Below are 20,056 nucleotides of genomic sequence, written 5' to 3'. Positions count from 1 at the left end.
AGGACACATTCAAATTGTAATATGACATCTGGCCTTGCACATTTATGTCACAATCAGTAAGGCAATATAATGAATAATAGGAGTAATTCTAGAGGCCATTTCTTCACCAGAATAGCCAGCAATAACTAAACTGCACACGAGTGTCTGCAAACCACATAAAAATACCCCACTAAACCCAAACTGAATTTATCACCACCAGAACCTCTACTTAACAGAATCCCACTAGCTTTTGGCTACTCCTAAGTGACCATAAATGAGGGGAAGTGTAACAGAGAAGTCAGAGAATGAAATAAAAACCTTAAAAGACTGTGTTTAAATATCATACTTCAGCCAACTTTACAAAAACATATGACCCTGTGAGCACACCGCTAGGGGTCCTACCAATGCCTTTGGAAGAGCCTGTGCAAGTGAAGGGCTCTGATGTTTAAGATTCATTAGCTTCATGGTAAATCCACTTTTAGACAGAGTAGTATTTTCACAAATTACAGGTTGAGTTCAATAACAATGACAGATCTCTGGTCTTAAAAAAATGTTTTTGTTTTTGTTTTAATTTCTGAGAGAGAAAGAGAGAGAGAAAGAAAGAGAGAGAGAGAGCAGGGGAGGGTCAGAGAGAGGGAGACACAGACTCCTCTGAAGACAGGCTCCAGGCTCTGAGCTAGCTGTCAGCAGAGAGCCTGACCCTGGGGCTTGAACCCACGAACCCTGAGATCATGACCTGAGCCAAAGTCGGACGCCTAAATGACCAAGCCACCCAGGCGCCCCATCTGGTCTGAAAAAAGGAACAGAAAGACCACTGCTATAATCTCAAGGCAACTATACAGAGTGACTACCATTTCAGATATTCTCTTTAAGGCAGTGGGAAGTGTACTTAGGTGAGTTCTAAAACTAGGTCTGTGTTGGCTGCATATGACATGTGAAGCAATACTGGGAGAACGTGACATGTATTAGTTAAAGGATACAGTTGATTGTTATGAAACAGTATCAAGATTACAGAATCACTCCTTTGTATTTCTACTAAACCTGACTTTTCCTAGAGAGATATTAGGTCTAAATCTAATTGTGAAATAGCAAACAGTATTACAAACTGTAACTAATTACTACATTTCAAGAAAATACATAGCAAAGCAAAAAGAATAGGTCTTTAAAAACTGTAACACAAATAAATATGTAATGCTATCAGAAACCTAATTAACCACAATAATTTTCTTTAGGCAAAGTACAAAGTAGTGTATCAATACTGGTGTTTTTGTTACTGCTGCTATTGCTAATATGGTCTAGGTGCAATTTCATTATGTGATATACAGAAACATTAGTAACGTCATAATAAATAACAGCTTAGCACTTTTAAAATAATTTAATATCAAATATTTTTCTCTTCATTTGACTTATTTTCTATGTCAAATAGAATATGTCAATAGAATAAATTATAAGTCGAAAGAATATATTATAAATGATACTGATTCACAACGGCTACCTCCTCTTGAGAGGCAAAGCAGGGCTCCTAAGCTGCTAGTAAGAAAATAAAATAAGAATTTGGACTAAAACAGCGACTAAGGATTTTTTTCTTTACGAAGTAACACATATGATTTCTTTTTAGTGACTTACAAATCTCAATAAAATAAAAAGGATTGTTAGACTGGAAAATTATCAGTTTCACTCAAAATTACATTTTGTTATTATTTATTATATAATAAAAATGCATTAAATAATAAACAGTGTATTTTCAGACAGTAAAATTATTCCAGACCTTCAACAAATACATTTAATTTCCTGGCAATAAACATGCTGATGAGACGCTGCACTGCATACAAAAAGGAATTACAAATTCTAAAATGAAGTTACACACCATAATTTGTTCATTTTTTATAGTGGTAGAAAATGTGTATTATATTACATTTCACTAGCATTCGGTTATGAATTTTTAGTGAGGAATGGGGAGAGAAAACCAAATACAAAGAAATACAAGACTATGTCTTGATTTGAGAATCTAATAAATTTCATGTCTATTCTCTGAAATTGTGATTAAGCATCTACTTTTATTTGTTCAAAATATAGCATTTTTAAAAGGATGATTGTAAACAGTTATATTTAAACACAGCACTAGTAGCATGATATCAGAGAGCAGCTACATACTAAAAAAAAGTCACATTTAGGTACAAAACAAAACTCAACTGGGCATTTGAAACGAGTCTTATGCAAGCAGATACAGTGTGCTTTCATTTAGTTATTTAACACTGATTACCTAGTACACTTAGGTAATATAATACTAAATTGGACTTGGTTTCTGTCAGTTAACATAATTAATGTTTAAACTGACTTTGTAAATAGAAACCAATATTTTAGTGTGAAGTAGGGTATGTTCTAAGTGAGTAAAAACTACAAGCTAGATGACAATATATGTACTATAGAAATACCACAGTAATCTTATTGGAAACAGCTTTCTTTCAAATGAGAATGCTGGAGTAAATAATACCTAAGTATGAAAAGTATTCTGAACAGATCATTTACAATATATAAAAACCTGTATGTCAAATCAATGTTTACATTTGCTTTTATTTCTTCACCTCTCCACTCTGGTTTCAAAATTAAAGACTACTTCTAAAAATAAAAACTTGGGGTGCTGGGGTGGCTGAGTTGGTTAAGCATCCCATTCTGCTCAGGTCATGATCTCATGGTTGTGAGTTCAAGCCCTGGTCAGTCTGCCCCTCCCTGGCTCATTTTCTCTCTCTCTCTCTCAAAATAAATAACTTAAAAAAATAAAAATAAAAACTGAAGCAAAATAGCTAGAGCTGAAATGAGATAGTATTTTCCTTTTAAAAAACTAACTTCCCTTTTCCTCATCTGACCAATTTCTGTCTAAAACCAAAATCAAATTCAAACTTTTAACATATTATTCAAACCTCTTAATTCATTGATTAATCCTTAGGAAACACTGAAGATCAGTAATGTTTTGTCCACAGCGAAAATGGTCCTAGCTTCCCTGACCAAAAGACATAGTATAAAAGGTTAAAAACCCACATATTAACCACAAGTACCAGAGAAATGTGGCAATTCACACCTATTCTCTTAGTCCTCATTATCCAGTTAGAATTGTTTACTAATTTTCATTTTTAAGGAGAAACAGAGGACCCTGTAAAGCAGAACCTTTGATGTGACATTGTAACTTTCTTCTACGTTTGATAATCAAGGTCGTAAGGGATATTTAGATTATCTGTCTTCTAAGCCATTTTACAATTTATTAGTCTTTCTTGCACAGTAAATGTGAATGCTTAATATGTTTCATGTTTACTACTGCCACTAGTCCCCTTCCTATAATGAATGCTTTGGTTTAAATGCCCATCAGTAAGTGACATGCAAAGTGTGTGTCCAATTAGATATACCAATTAGAGCTTTAATGATTATTTATCACTACACTAAAGGTTCACGAGTCTATACTAGTAACCTCCCAATCCTTGGCCAAAGAGAAGTGCTTGTAATTACAGTTAGTTGTCTTAAAACAGCTCTGCCAAAAGTGAAGAATTAGTGGAAATCCATCATCTAACAGAAAATAACCTAAGTACAATGCACAGAGGTGATGAGTTAGTAGCATCCAAGTTATTCATTTTTCCCCAGATACATTTCATCTTAATGGACAATTGGCTGATAAATCTGACACCACAGATAAAAGCACTTGGGATAAGCAGTGTAAAGGTAAACATGTAGTTCTTCAGAAATGGTGAGTTTAAATCCTATGAGAATGAAATAGGTTCAATGAATAAACAGACTAAGCAAAAGTATCCTTTACCAGTAAGTATTTATAATAATGCACGAATAAAATACACAAACCCCCCAAATATTACAAAATATCAAATTAGGTGAAAGGACAGATTTGGCTATTTTCTTCCTTCTAAAGAAGTGCCACTACTGAGGATGGGTTATGAATATCTTAGAAAAACAGGTTTTAAATATATCATTACCTATAAAGACAGATCAGAAAACAAAAATAATTAGATAAACTCTTTCTATAAGAAAGCTCGGACTTGGATACAAAGCTTCTTTACAAAGACTGAATGATCAATATAAAAGTTGAGAGGTATTGTATGTCAAGGAGAGTATACTCACACCGGAATCTATAATCATAAAGTCTGCTAGAGAACACTGGCAGAATTGTGGCTGCATTTTCATGGATTTTCTTGGTAAATTTTGAGAAGCTTCCAATATTCATCAGTTCTCAGAGGAAGGTTTTATAGTATGAATATATGTGTGTGTATCTCTTTTAAATATTTTATACACACTTCATATTGTGTCAGTATAGTTGAAAATAACCAAAGTGGATTTTAAAAGTTTAGACAACAGAATTATTTGAGATTAGTTATTAATTATTATTTAATAATAAATTTTCATGTCATGAAGATATTTTTTCTTTTTTTTTAAATATTTTTATTTATTTCTATGAGAGAGAGAGAGACAGCGTGAGCAGGGGAGGGTCAGAGAGAGAGGGAGACACAGACTCTGAAACAGTCTCCAGGCTCTGGCAGTCAGCACAGAGCCCCACGCGGGGCTCGAACCCACGAACTGCGAGATCATGACCTAAGCGAAAGTCGGATGCTTAACCGACTAAGCCACCCAGGCGCCCCTCATGTCATGAAGATATTAATTAATGAGATTCTAGGCATAGATGAATTGAAGTTTCAGCCCCTATAGCAAATAATTCAACCTTTTTAAAAGTTCACAGAATGAAAAGAGGCATATCATGTTGCCACTTTTTTTCAAGGATATTTTTAAAACAAGCTAAGAGAATATACATGTTGCCATGTGAACAAAATGTACTGAATGCAACGACAGTTGATTCCCTGATGTAATGAAACAGAGTTAGAATATGAGGAGTCCCAAGTTCTTCAGCAGTCCTAACAACGTTATTTAATAACTCTTCTAAAATAGAAACAATCACATATGTCCCCACTACCCATTCCCACAGAGGGTCTATGTGCCTTGACTAGTAACAAGAGTGAAAGGTGGAAAGGCAGAGGGAAAGATCCTCATGCTTATTCCAGATTAAGGCATACAGGGCCCTTTCCATGGAGTCTTACTTCTCACTGCATGCTGTGAATATGCACTAAATTTCCAGATTCACTCTGCATCTCCTGTAATGTAATGAGTCATGGATAGAATAAGTAATGCACATACATATACAGTAACACATTTCTTCAAATCCTCTAACACACAAGAAACTGTCACCACTTGAGTTGCTGTTGGGTTGACATGTTAAATAAAATGTAATTATGCTTGGAAATAATAGTTGGGTAGGACACTGACAGGTTTAGAAAAGGGAAATTCAAGGATAGAAAAGTTACTGAATGGGATGTAGGACAGGAACAAATTGATCTGATTCCTATATATTTGAGCTTACTTCCATCATCCTAACCTTTGCGGAAAGGAGTAGGCTCTGAAAGAAGTTTTGTCATCTACTGATATAGCTTAATTTAACGAAATTGTACCTAAGTCTAGAAGCTAGATTTTTTTCCTTTTAAGACAAAAATCCATGAATGGTACACCTACTTTAAAAATCTAGGTCACGTATTTATTCATTGTTGGTTCTGTGACTAGGGAAATACTTAATTCTTCTGGTCCAGGCAAGGCTGAATGTTATTTTCCTGATACCTATTCTGAAACTCTATCATGAGAACCCTAAATGTTTTATTTATTTGGGCTATCTGGACAGAATAAAAATCTAGACAGAAAATTTCTATACAATAAGAATCGTCAATATCAACAAGAAAAAGTGTCCATCTTTTATAATTTACTATTATTATTTTACTATTGCTATTGCTATTGCTATTGCTATTAACTTTACTACTGGCTTTGTGAGACATTATCTTTCTGTGCCTGACCTGGTTTTCTTGATGGCAACTACCTCTGTCCCTTATATTCAAGTGTACTCTAAATTTTTGCATGCTCAAACCACATAGCCTCTGTGAATGATATCATCTAATCACCAGCAATTGTCAACTTTACATTAACGTTTGCTTCATCTGTATGTTCCTTCACCACCCTTGTGAGCACCAAATCTGTATAAACAATTGCTTGCTGAATCATTTATTTATATGCAACCTTGTTCCCAAATAAAGTTAAAAAAAAAAAAAACCCTTCTGGGTAGTATAAAAAAAATTTGGATAGTATAACCACCAAAATTACACTGAATTTTATTTAATAACTGTGCACTTTTTTTCTCTCAAAATAAATAAATAAACCTTAAAAGCTCCCAGAAATGTAACACAGTTATGCTATGGTGTTCTAGCCAGTTGCTATTTACATGAGTGCTAAAATTTTGGCCAGACAATCATTTAAAGGAATGAACTAGTTCTCCACTTCTAGGACAGTCCTTTTATGCCTTGGTCAATTTCAATACCAAAAAAACAGCTTATTTCTGAATCAATTACACAAATATACCTTTTCTTCCCATAGGGGAAAAACTGAGGCATGTAGTTTATCTTCTTGAGAGGAATACAGATTACTCTTAGAACCTCTTTGTATTGGCAGAAGTACACTGGTGCATATCTGGTAGTATGAGTTAACTCTGTAACTCGTACTCTGTAANGGGGGGTGGGGAGAACACATTTACTTTCAGATCTCTAAACCAAAGTGCTAAAAAACTTAAGGGAATATTATAAAGCACAGCATTAGGCAGCAAACTATCTTAATCAGAATGGGCACGCTTTCAGAGTGAAGAATTTGAACACAGGGACAGTCACAAATGACATTACAATTTAGACACCAACTAGATTGTACTCAAGTGCTGCAAAACCCCAGTACTGTTGCCAAAACTTTCATTTACTTATTCATCAAATACTTCAGAGTAGTAATAAAGTGTTTTTTTGTTTCTATTTGGTTTAATGAAATCAAAGTGCTAAAGGTATTGCATATTTTGTACTCTTTTAAAAATATTTTTTTTTGTTTACTTATTTTGAGAAGGGTGGGCATAGGGGCAGGGAGAGACAGAATCCAGAGCACACTGCACACTCCACACTGTCAGTGCAAAGAGCCCAATGCAGGGTTCGATCCCACCAAACCATGAAATCATGATCTGAGTGGAAATCAAGAGTCAGATGCTTAACCTACTGAGCCACCCAGGTGCCCCTTGCACATTTTTTTAAGTTATCTCACTAAAATTATCTTCAAAGAGTGCTAAAAATACTCTCTCTAATGGTGATTATGTTATAGAGAATTAAAATACATATCATTTTAGGGAAGAAGCTCATTTCTCACTTTTAGGGTGAGCCATTTGGTATACTTGTAAGACAAGTGTACTATCAATTTCTAACAGAGCCTTGGTTTCACACTTTTAAATGAACAGGAAATAGATAATGAATAATGAATAAGAATTATTAATACTTTACCACCGCCACAGTCAGAATTACAAGGGTATTTATTTACTTGACTTTCAACGGTTGAAGTGGTAACAGTAAAGGAAGGGGACAAACATACATTAATAATATTGAAATTTGGGTGTGTCTCCATCATTACATTTTTAGAAATTTAATAGAAAATGTCAAGTGCTTTTATTTGAGCTTTCTAAAGAAAAGTCTTTGTCCTACATTATTGAATATCACATTTTCTGACAATTATAAATAGAAAATTTGCCAAATTATTAGGGGTATGGTAAAAATAATTCTTACATTTTTGGTAAATACTGAAAAGCATTTCTCAATTTAAAAAACAAGGATATACTTTAAAAAATAGGCTGCTTATCTGGCTTAGATGCTGGCACATAATACTCTGATTTTGGGGTCAAGTTCAACCCCCACACTTAACTAAAGAAAGATACTAAAAAATTATTCATTAATAATTCAGCTGCAAAAATACTGTCTACATATTTTCTTACAACTATTTGAAACTATGTACCAGTCAAATATGCCAGACTTCGTTAAAGGTTTATATTTTGACACATGTAGAATGGAGTTCTTACAAGCTACCAACATGAAACTCATTTTTAAGTCCTCTTAACATTGTCTTGTCACTAAAGTGTTCTTGTTTAAATCTTTTTAATGTTTATTTATTTTTGAGGGAGAAAGAGAGGGCAGGGGAGGGGGCAGAGAGAGAGGGAGACACAGAATCTGAAGCAGGTTTCACGCTCTGAGCTGTTAGCACAGAGACCGACTTGGGGCTCAAACTCAGGATCTATGAGATCATGACCTGACCAGAAGTCAGATGCTCAACCAGGCACCTCTTAAGGGGCGTTTTTGTTTAATTTGTTTATATTGTCATTGTGGTGACTAAATAATTATAAGCGACCAGTATAATTCAATAATTTAAAAAAGGGATTTCTACAACTAGTTTTAGAATTAACTCCTTATTTGCATTAAAGCATCATAAACTGTTTGGATATTTTGATAACAAGGGTACAGAGAACAAGTTTATGCTTTCACAGAATGTAAATATCCCAAAACTCTGGTTACTTTTAAAAGTATTATTGGGGTGCCTGGATGCTCAGCCAGTTAAGTGTCCAATTCTTGGTTTCAGCTCTGGTCATGAACTCACAGTTCATAGGTTCAAGCCCAGCGTCGGCTCCATGCTGACAGTCTGGAGCCTGTTTGGAATTCTCTCTCTCCTTCTATATGCCCCTTCCTTGCTCACTCTATCAAAGTAAGTAATAAAAACTTAAAAGAATTATCAAAACTGCAGCCCTGCTTTTATAACATCATGAAACCTTGAAAGTAACTTGTTATATATTATCTTGTATATATCTTATAATATATAATTATATTTAATAGATAAAACATGATAATACATATGTTTTGTTGGATACTGAATTATGTATTCAAATGTATAAATCTACAGAGACAAGTGGCCTACAATGGACCATTCCTCAAGGCCAGCTTTTCCAGACCCTCTCCTTGTACCAACTCCACTGCATTTTTGCCTGTCAATTTTGTAAAAAGCAGGTAATTTTATGTAATAAATCTTTACTTCCCATTTCGCTCTGGCCTACTTCTAGCTGCTCACCTAATATCACTAAATTAAACAGCTCAACAATATAAAGAACAGATAAACATTCAATTATTAGTGGCCGCCTTTACGGTCTTTCTAGCAGGGGCAGTTCCCAACTTTTGAAACACTATGTGCAAATTGTTCTACAATTTTACGGGAGTACAGAATCCTTTCTTCCAACTAAGTTATGTTTTGATTCCAAATGCTACATAATCCATAAAGAACTTTGGTTTTAAATGTAAAAAACCTTTCTCAAATGCCATTTATGCAAGTAAGATTCTTGTCTTAATTTTTTAATAACAATACTTTAAGAACTAAAAATAACAAGTTTTCAAAAAAGATTTTACGTATTTTTTAAAGTAATCTCTACACCCAACGTGGGGCCTGAGCTCACAATCCTGAGATCAAGAGTTCTATGCTCTACTGACTGAGCCAGTCAGGCACCCCTAAAATAAAAATGTTTTGAAGTACTGTATATGCTCTCTGGTTTCCTAAAAAGCATCTTGATCAGCATTAACATTAAAGGAAAACTACTCATAATGTGCTATCAACAAAAAATATGCTAATACATATCTCTGTGAAATTAGAGATTTTACAGCAATTTGTACCCATCTTCCTTTGGCATGGATTTTTTGTTAAATAGTTTTTCCATTTTTTTCTTCATCGTCTCTTACCACCACTTGATATTTTCATTTTGCCTACATCGACCAGACCCGAATCTAGAAAATTTGCTATTCTACTTTAAGGCAGATGAATAAATAAGCCAGAAAGCTAGAAAGAATATTGTATCCAGAGGGACTGAAGAGGTAGCAGAAGAAGGTGAAAGCTTTGAGTAGAAAGAGGAAGGGTTTTCCTAGTAAACAAAATACAAAAGCAAAAATGTATAATAAACTCTGTACTAGTTTGACCATAACTAACCACAATTTTAATATGTTATATATAAGAAAATTTTAATTAAGGTGCCAAGTGTAGCAAAAGTGAGGGAAAGAGAGAGAGACAGATAGAGAGAGCAGGAGTTATGTGTTAAGGCAGAGGAAAGGCAACACCTATTCTCAGTAGTTTTTTGGTATTCAACCTATATATAGGAGGGCAATTGTCCTGTTAAGAGATATCATTTATATATTTTAGACTTTATACAACACTTTCCAACACAATAATCTGTAAAACACAATATTAACCAATGATATATATATATATATATATCTATGAAGGGAGGGGGAGAGAAAAGAAAGCCTAGTATATGCTTTCTTAACTTGAATCTGCTGTGTCATTTGTTTTTTAAAGCTAAGGATCAAAAGAATGAGAAGATAAACCACAGACTGACAGTAAATATTTGCAAAAGTCCTATCTGATAAAGAATTGTTACCTAAAATGTATAAAGACCTCTTAAAACTCAACAACAAGAAAACGAATGTGGTTTCTGGGTGGCTCAGTTGGTTAAGTGTCCAAATCTCGATTTTGGTTCAGGTCATGATCTCACAGTTGTAAGATGAGCCCCACATCAGTCTCTGTGCTGGGCCTAGAACCTGCTTAAGATTCTCTCTCATGCACTCTCTCTCTCAGGAAAACAAAACAAAACAAAAGAACAATCCAATTGAAAAATGTGCAAAAGACCTGAACAACACCTCACCAATAAAGACAACAGAAATAAGTAAGCATATTAAAAGATGACATCACTAAAAATCAGTACACACCTATTAGAATGGCAAAACTACTTTGTCTAATACTACAATGGTGGACACGTGCCATCATAAATTTGACAAAACCCAAAGAATACACAACACCAAGAATAAACCCTAATGTAAACTATAAACTTTGGGTGATAATGAGGTGCGGATGTTAACAAATGTACCACTGTGATGCAGGATGTTGACAACTGGGGAGGTTGTGCCTGTGTAGCAATGCAAGTATGGTAACTTGCTGTAATTTGTCTGCCCATTTTTGCTGTAAAATATATTAATTGAAAAATTAAAGACTTGGGGCACCTGGGTGGTTCAGTCTGTTAAGCATCCCACTCTTCTGCTCAGGTCATGATCTCATGGTTCATGAGATTGAACCTGGAGTCTTGCTCTGTGTTGACAGGGCAGCGTCTGCTTGGGATTCTCTTTCTCTCCCTCTCTCTCTGTCCCTTACCCACTTGTGGGTATGTGTACTCGCTCTCTTTCTCTCTCACACAATAAATAAATAAACTTAAAAAAAAATTAAGACCAACTATTGCTAAAGACCCAGAGAGTTAAACATTCTCGATGTTACAAAAACAATTCAAAATTCTACAGACCCAAAAGACAAAATTACATCTGAAATATTCTTTACTCTGTATCTTATGATATATAAAAATCAAAAGATGCATATTGCATATTTTTCTATTAGATACATATTGCATATTCTTTCTGTTAAGTCAAACTATATAAAAATGATATAGAGATTTAAATGTTGAGACCTTAAAAGGAGAAATCAACATTACTAGGTAAAACCCTCTCTCAGTTTAATAAATGGGCTCAGAATGGACTCTATTCACCTACTTTGGATGTAGTAGCTAAAATAGGATAGTAACACATAAGTATTTACCTTTGAGTCATAATTTTGAAGGCATCTGGGAGGTAGCAATCTGTATTCTCCATCTGAAATGGGTCAGCATCACAAATCTTGTCATCTGTTCGACCATAGTTCGCGCTTTCAATCATGATGACATCGCTGCCTGGACATCGCAGATCTATAGAATAACCTTCACAGGATAATTCTCGCCTAACTAACCCGAAGGGTAAAGCTGCTCTGCTGAAACCTTAAAAGTGAAAAAAAGAAAGAAAGAAAGAAAGAAAGAAAATTAAAATTAACACATGTAAGATATAAATTATTTTCTTAAGGCATTTTCAAGTAATACGGTTCAAGTCTATATTCAAGAGATCTCACAAAAAGTGTTTCTTTAAATCATCCATTCATAAATGTATTAAAATAATTCCTTGATTCTTTACTACAGGTCAAGAAGTTTTTAGTTTTTTTAATATGTATCTTTAGCTGGACTATTCATCTGTATAATAAAATTTAAATTACTCTAGCAAAATACTATCTGTATAATCTATTCATGTATAATCTATTCACAATAAGAAACGAAGTGGCTCTTTTTGAGTAAATCCAAAGAAAAAGGACAAACTTAATCAATGGACTTATGAATAATGACAAGTTTTATAAATACAGAATGTAACAAAAAATCAAGAAACAATCTTCCTTCAGGCGGTGGAATAAAAACTCTCATATACACTGACTTTACTTTCTCATTTAATGTATACATATTAGTTGTTGTTATCATTATCTTAAAAAATATTTTTGTCTTAGCAGCCCCCCTCACCTGGAAAAAAAACTAAGATGCTATGAGAGTAATACACTTACAACACAATAACTTATTATTATGATTTATAGTCACTTTATTTAAAACTGGCCTAAATGGAAGCATGCAGCAGCTGGCACTCACGGGAGACAGCACTGCTCCAATCTAGTCTCACAAGCTGAAATAACGCGGGAAGGGCAAAATTGATCTAAGAATCACTTTTGTCGCCTTTAAAACAGAGATGAAACATCTGTGATATGACTGTTCCTACCTGTGTGACTCTAATATGAGATAAGGTACATAATACTGCTCAATTGAAGGTACTACATGAATTCAAGAGTGGTGTATTAGAAACAGTGCAGAAAATTACTGTTCCTAAGTGCTGAAAAAGATTCCCAGATGGAATTAAAAATGAGAATTTTGGGGCGTCTGGGTGGCTTAGTCGGTTAAGTGTCCGACTTTCACGTAGGTCATGATCTCGCGGTTCATGGGTTCGAGCCCCGCGTCGGTCTCTGTGCTGACTGCCAGCTCAGAGCCTGGAGCCTATTTCAGAATCTGTGACTCCCTCTCTCTCTGACCCTCCCCTGCTGACGCTGTCTCTCTCTCCTAGAAATAAATAAAAATTTTAAAAAATGAGAATTTTAAGTTTTCAACCATGGGACCATAAAGTAGTAACACAGCATAGGACAAAGGGTAAACACAGAGAAAGCCAAGAACAGCCCAAACAACTATGTGTGTGAGAGGTCCATACTCATTGTGCTGGTGTTCTACCTGTAAGTTAGTCACCATTATCAAAAACTTTTCCAACACAGCCTAAGGTTTTTAGTTCAATTCTTTACCTGTCACCATCTCACACATTCCTGTTATAAAAAACTAGCACTGGTTTTAGAATTTTTTTCTTCTCCCTATCCTTTTAATTAATTACTCTGCATCACATAAACTATCCCTTATATCTCCTTTTATAGAAAAAAAAAAAAAAACCACCGTAACATTCAGAAGTAAATAGTTCCAAGTTATAAACTTCAAGTTGAAAAACTGGGTCATGTCCAGGTCAATCCAATGCCAAAATCTGTTCTCTTTAACATTATTGTACAATGCTTCTCACTAATTCAATGAAATAAATCACCTAGTAAGACATGCACCTTCTTTCTAACACTCAAACAGTCCTACAGAAGGGTGACTGGGTTACATTTTGATATGACTTAAAAATCACCAATTCTCAGATATGGTTCAGTTCTACTGAGAAAACTAAAGGTGTAACTGAAATGAAGCGAGCAGAAAAAAACATAATTTAGAGCACAGAAATCATCAGAGGATTGTGCCATACCCCAGACTTAGGAGGTTTTTGTTAAGAGGTTTATGGTCTTTTTTTTTTTTTTTTTTGAGAGACAGAGTGAGACAGAGCATGAGTGGGAGAGGTGCAGAGAGAGGAGACACAGAATCTGAGGACAGCCTCTAGGCTCTGAGCAAGCATTCAGCAGAGAGTCGATGTGGGGCTTGATCTCATGAATCATGAGATCGTGACCCAAGCTGAAGTCGGGCACTTAACCGACTGAGCCACCCAGGTGCCCCAAGAGGGTTTATGGTCTTATGAGGCTACTACAAGTATGTGGAGAGGCACACCGTCAGTTAAGAAGGAATATAGAAATGGAGCTAGACAAATGTCAAGACAGACAGTAAATAGGTCGACCTTTCAAAGTTTATTAGTGAAAATTCATAAATAAACTTTTACACATATGATTGCTTCTTCTGTTTCCTGATACTGTACTGAACTGCCCATACTAATAATTCAGTTTAAACTAGTATTCTTTTATTTGTTTTGATTGAAAATAGGCATTAGAGCTTCATCTTAGTGGCAAAAGCTGTGTGGAAATTCAAACAAGCCTCATAAAATATTTGAAGCACAGAGTATTTTAAAGCCAGAGATACTTTGCAATTATAATTCCTTAACAAATGAGAATAAATTTATATTACTAGAAAATATTATGAATGTTAGAACACATTATTAGGAGACTGGCTTGGAGCCATAATTCACAACTTTCACTACTTGTCAAAAATGTAGGATATCATTGAAGCACTGTCGTTTTTAAATTAAGCCCTTAATTTTTGTAGTTGTTGATAGTCTGCAGGATTACAGTTATGGTTCTAAGTGAATTTTCCTCTGCTTTTGAAAGATATTTAAGAAGCTGCACTGTTGAGTGTCCTGCTGTTTTGGTAATTCAGAGAGGATTTTTAATCCTTAGTTACAGTCATCCAAATAGGTAAAGTACGAAAAAAGAAAAGGAAAAAGATGGAAAGATCAACACACTTTAATAATTTAGATTTCTAACGTAGACTCTTCTGGAGAAGAGAGATCATGGTACTTAAGCTTCCACTGCACAGAAATGAATGAGTTCTTAGCAGTGAATATTGCTTTACTCAATGTGACACTGTCTATTGTTTTACACTATTAAGTGTTCTCCTTTATAAATTCTTGTTCTGTCCCATTTTCACTGAACTTTATATGTATCTTTACTAAAGTACTTATTATTACCCCATGACACTATGCATATTCATTTTTAATTTATATCTTCCCTGCTACACTATGATGATAGAGTTCTTAGTTATAATTCCAATGCCTAGGTGGAAATGGAATTATACATTATCATATATGTACATGATACATAATTCCAGTAAGTATTGTTGAACCAAAGCTACATGGAACTAGTATTTGTTAAAACTGTACAGAACTGCTTTCTATGCCATACCTATTTCCTTTGATAATGGAAATAAAAATAGTAAGCATTAAGAAATAGATGAACCATTTACAATCAATGAAAATGATGTGCCATCCTCAAAAAAGAAAAATACTTGTATTTTGTGGATTTATTATTTTCTAGGTCCTGCTAGGGTTCATTAGTGTTTCTCACAAAGACAGATGAATTACATGTTTATGAACTTTTGTGTATTTAAGTCATATGTTTCTAATCATAAATACAAAAATTCAAACAGGAGGACAGAAAAGTAAACCCCAAAAACCTTGGTTTGCAAGCATAATTTGTTCCAGAAACATGCTGGTAAGTCAAAGCACTTGTATATCAAAATGAATTTCAAGAGCCATTGGCTCAGTTGTGATCATGTGACAGTCTGCAAGACATACTACTCGTATTGCAAAACATCACTTGTTTATCAAGTTAAAGTTTATTAGAAATGCTTGCTCGTCTTACAGGACATTCACAGAACAAGGTACAATCTCAGGTTTTACTGTATTATAAGAGTTAACATTTACACAGCAATTAATATGTTCTGACACTGTTAAATGCTTTAAACGGATCACTCTTTTTGTTTTAAGCAACATCATCAATAAAAAACAATGGAGTAGGTTACTGTTATAATATCAACTTTACAGGGGATGAAGCTAAGGCATTAAGTTCAGAGTCTCCAAGACTACCAAGAATTCAAATTTAAGGCACACACGGTTCTCAGACTCCACAGGTTGTGTTCTTATTAATGGTCATGAACAGAAAAGTACTGTATGACTTTCTCAAGCCCCCTCGTTGACAATTAACTTTCTAAGTTTTCATGCAGTCTGAAATCCACCAATGAATGTTAGTAAATCTGACAGGAAACAACTATGGGAAATGTTCATAAAACATTATGTTCATAAAACACACAAATAATGAAAACTGTATTTTCAGAAATGTAGTATTGTGTGCCATACGTACAAAGAGAGCTTAGTCTACATTGCCCAAATATATACATATGGAAAGAGTACTGAGTACTAAAGTGTGTCTGGGTCAGCCTTGTGACAGCTAAGTCATTTTACCTTTCCGGGTTTAAATTTCTTTTTCTGAAGAATTAAAGTTGTTTCAAAGTTGTATCCAATGTCACCAATCTATGGTTCTAAATAGGCAAAGCTCCTTTTCATCAGGTAACACAGGATATTCTGACATTTTCAAGTAATCACTAAATAATAAATTCCTCGCTCTATTTCTTTAAACTGTAAACATATAGGAGAATGCTAACCTGGATGTGTTGTGGCACAATCACGTAGATTGATGTGTTGTGGCACAATCACGTAGATTATACAGTACTATCAAGATAATTATCAGAAGCACATGTGATGAACTAGGCAGGCAGAGTTCATACAAATCGTAGACAGACATCTTCCTAGATTATTTTAATCAAAGACAGTAAAAGGGATAAAATAAACATGGGCCAATTATGGGATCAAAAGAAAACTTTACATACACTTTTTAGAAAAATGTAAATTGCTGTGCCTTCTTTGGCCACTTCACACTATTACCCTGAAAACTTCAAGGGTTTTGGGTTCAATCTTTTCCACTCACAACGGTACTTTGAGGTTTGGAAAAGTCTAAAATACAACTGTTGCAATTAATATTATTAAAATTCAACATTTTCACTAAGAAAATGTTATGGAAAATGGTACAAATCTTATTTCTAGATACATTTATTTACTCCTTTATTTATATCACATTAATGGCTTGTTATATGAATCACAGAAAAAAATCCCGTATGGCCACTATTTATCTTAACCACACTTTTCTCCTTTGTATACGATGCAATTCTTAAATGTTTAAAGTGGATATTTTAGATTTTTTTTTTTAAAAGTCACTCACCAGGACTGTATAATTGATTCCCAAACACAACTTTGCATCAGAATCATCTGATTAAGTGTTTTTAGAAAGACAGATCTTCAAGCCTAAACCAGACCTACTGAATCAGAATCTCTGGGTTCAGATAAAGCTGGGAAATTGGTATTTGGGGAGGAAATTCTTAATTTATTTGTAACATACTGATATAATATGTAAGATGTGCCAAGAATTTCTCCAAGGCCTTTTTAAAATAGTTATTTCTCTATTGGGACCACATATTTATTAAGTCACTGCCATCATATTTCCTCTTAATTCTCTAATATAGTTGTAGTTTTCCTTTAATCTTCGAACATATTCATAATAGTCGCTTTGAAATTTTTATCTGCTAAATCTAACATCTGGGCCCACATCACAGGTAGTTTCTATTGAATGCTTTTTCTCCTGAGTATGGGTCAATTTCCTTGTTTCTCTGCATATAATTTTTTTGTTATTGGAAACTAGACATTTTAAATAATATTCTGCTAACAACTGCATATCCAGATTTCTTTCCCCTGAGATTTACTGCTATTGTGATATTTTCTGTTTAGTATCTTGATTGGATTTAATCTACAGAATCTGCCTCCTCCAGAATGTACGGCTACTGTCTCTGCTCACTGTTGTTAATTCTTATTTTTATTTTCTAACCTGGCTTCCTAGGGATCACTCCTGTCTCTGCATAGCTTAGTGATCAGCCAATGACTGGGAAGAGACCTGGCACAAACAATATGAACCCAGAAGAAGGCCTCCACCCTCTGCTGATTGATCTGAGTATGTGTTAGGGAGAGTGTTCAAACTTCATCAGGCAGTTTTCTTTTCTTTATTTTTTAAATGTTTATTTATTTTTGAGAGAGAGACATAGAGTGTGAGTGGGGAAGGGGAAAAGAGCAAGGGAGACACAGACTCTGAAGTAGTTTCCAGGCCTTGGGCTGTCAGCACAGAGCCCGAGGCAGAGCTTGAACTCACATGAGATCATGACCTGAGCCAAAGTCGGACGCTCAACCGACTGAGCCACCCAGGTGCCCCCATGAGGCAGTTTTCAAGTCAGCCCTGGTTATTTACTTTCTGCCAACTCCTCTCACATCTCTTCAGCACGGGTGTGTAGCTTCCCACTTAGTCAAAAATGAGGAGAGAACTCTAGCTCTTTTGTTTCAAAGATGTCCTGGTTTTGTTTCAGACTGACCCTCCAGTCTTCTCAACAGGGACCACCACCTCTCAGGATAGCAGAGCTGTGAGTCCTTCCCATCTGTTTATCACAGTGTTTACTACGTTTATTGGCAACACTGCTAGGCACAGGTTTCCGTCCACCACTCCAAACGAATCAAGCCAATTCTCTCTGGCAGCAGTCACTGAATTTCAAGGCCAGCCTTGCCCTAATGAAACTACCACAAAGACTTAGCAAAGGAGTGAAGGGTGGAGGGTACGAGCAGCCTCAGGCTAGAAGGCTTTGAACGTCCACTATTTATACCAGAAACTCGACAGCTTTTCATAAATAAATACTTCCCAATTTCTCAATGGGCTCTGGTTTCATTTCCAGAGCCCTAAATAGTGGTTCACAATTTTGTTCAGTTTTACATCTGTTTTGGGAAGGGCTCTGCCACTCTCTTTACCCCCATCATCTCCAAAAAATCCCTCTAAGGACGTTAGAAATATTTACTGACTAAAATCTTCAAAAACAAAAAAACAAAAACAAAACCCCCCAAAAATTGAGAGAGGTGGTATCATTATCACCATTTTATAAAGGAGGAAATTGAGACACAGAAAAGTTACTTTTTCTATGATCATAGCATCCACTAAGAATGAAATCGGGTTTTGACATACATTAATGCAGCTCCCAGGTTCAAATTCTTAAAGTTACTTTAATGCCTCTTCAAATGATAATAACAATTAGCATCAGGTCTGCAGACCCCTGTTGCAGAGGGCAGAGTTAGTAGTGTGTACTGGGTTCTTTCTAGTCTTAGGGGAAGAAGAGCAGGAAAGGAAATAGCATGTCTGTTTGTCAAGGTTTCAATGAAACTTAAATCAACATAAAAAAATTCCCAAATTAAATCCCTTTAATCACCCTATTACTATGATATTTATTCTGAGTTGTATTTTCAATCTATTTCTATTTCAACAAAGGAAAAAAAAAAAGCATCCCAACAAGGAAAGTGTAATCCAATCCATCTTGCAACCCTGACAATCGAAGGAAAAACTTGTGGGAGGCCCTGTGAGCAAAAAATCAATATTGTAGCTTTGTGCTGTGCAAATGTGAATACTGCCAAATAGCGGTGCTTAGAGTAAAATGAACTGTTTTGCTCCATTTTCTCCACTCTGAACAAATGATTTTGAAAAGACAGGTTTTTTTCCCCCTAAGCTATAAAATGTCAAGCAATAACTCTCTGCGCGTTAGGCTAGTGATTGGAATAAATACCTCCTGGCAACAGGTGCAGTGACTTAGGACTGAAATCATTCACATTCAGTGGATAACTCCTAATAAACAGATGCACTGCTATCAGATTGGAATCTGTACAACCCGAATTAGAATTGTCATTGGATTTTGCATCATATGAGCACTTTTACAAGAATATGTACTACTCTGGTAACAGACAATACACTCTGCCATAGTTTATATTTGTGATAAACTTTAGACACTTGATTATGAGCACTTGGCTTTTCTACCATTGTCTTCATTTAGTCTGTTCTTTATACATATCGCTATAAAATCATACATTCCTATTAAAGTCTTCTTATTAAGCTGTAATATAAAAACATCAACTTTTCTGGTACTGTTTTTCCTAATTACTTTGAACTAAACCTTGTCATGGACACTACTGCTCATGCTGTCCAGGGTCCCAGGAAGCACCACGTCTTCTGATTATCAGGGACCTCGATGGGATTGAGGCTGTGACTTCAAGCTCTACTCAAACATTAACTCAAGCCACAGTCTACTATGAGTGCTGGCATATTGAAATATGATTCATTTCTGTTTATATATGTTAATGGGATTTTTTTTCCCTAAAATGGAAATGAGAAAAATACTTAATGAGGAGGGGACATGAATTCAACCAAGCTGACATACAGCCTTATAAGGTTCCAGAAAACTTTTTTTCATTTCATTTTAGTTTAGATAAAAACGTTAAAAAATAAGCCA

General features: G+C 35.0%; 1 protein-coding gene across 7 annotated transcripts in view; it reads right to left on the bottom strand.

Annotated features, from left to right (window-relative positions):
- ADGRL2 (adhesion G protein-coupled receptor L2) overlaps window positions 1-20,056 on the bottom strand; it is a 189,339-nt gene that overhangs the window by 73,022 nt on the left and 96,261 nt on the right. For all 7 annotated transcript variants that reach the window (XM_077771033.1, XM_077771027.1, XM_077771030.1 and 4 more), the window contains exon 3: window positions 11,536-11,749. In XM_077771033.1, the coding sequence (XP_077627159.1) occupies window positions 11,536-11,749 (214 nt within the window). The remainder of the gene's footprint in view (window positions 1-11,535; window positions 11,750-20,056) is intronic.

Source organism: Crocuta crocuta, unplaced genomic scaffold (genome assembly GCF_008692635.1).
Source record: "Crocuta crocuta isolate KB4526 unplaced genomic scaffold, BGI_CrCroc_1.0 scaffold125, whole genome shotgun sequence".
NCBI classification, from domain to species: Eukaryota; Metazoa; Chordata; class Mammalia; order Carnivora; family Hyaenidae; genus Crocuta; species Crocuta crocuta.
Note: the sequence above shows the minus strand (reverse complement) of the source record. Positions and strands in the feature narration are given on the sequence as shown.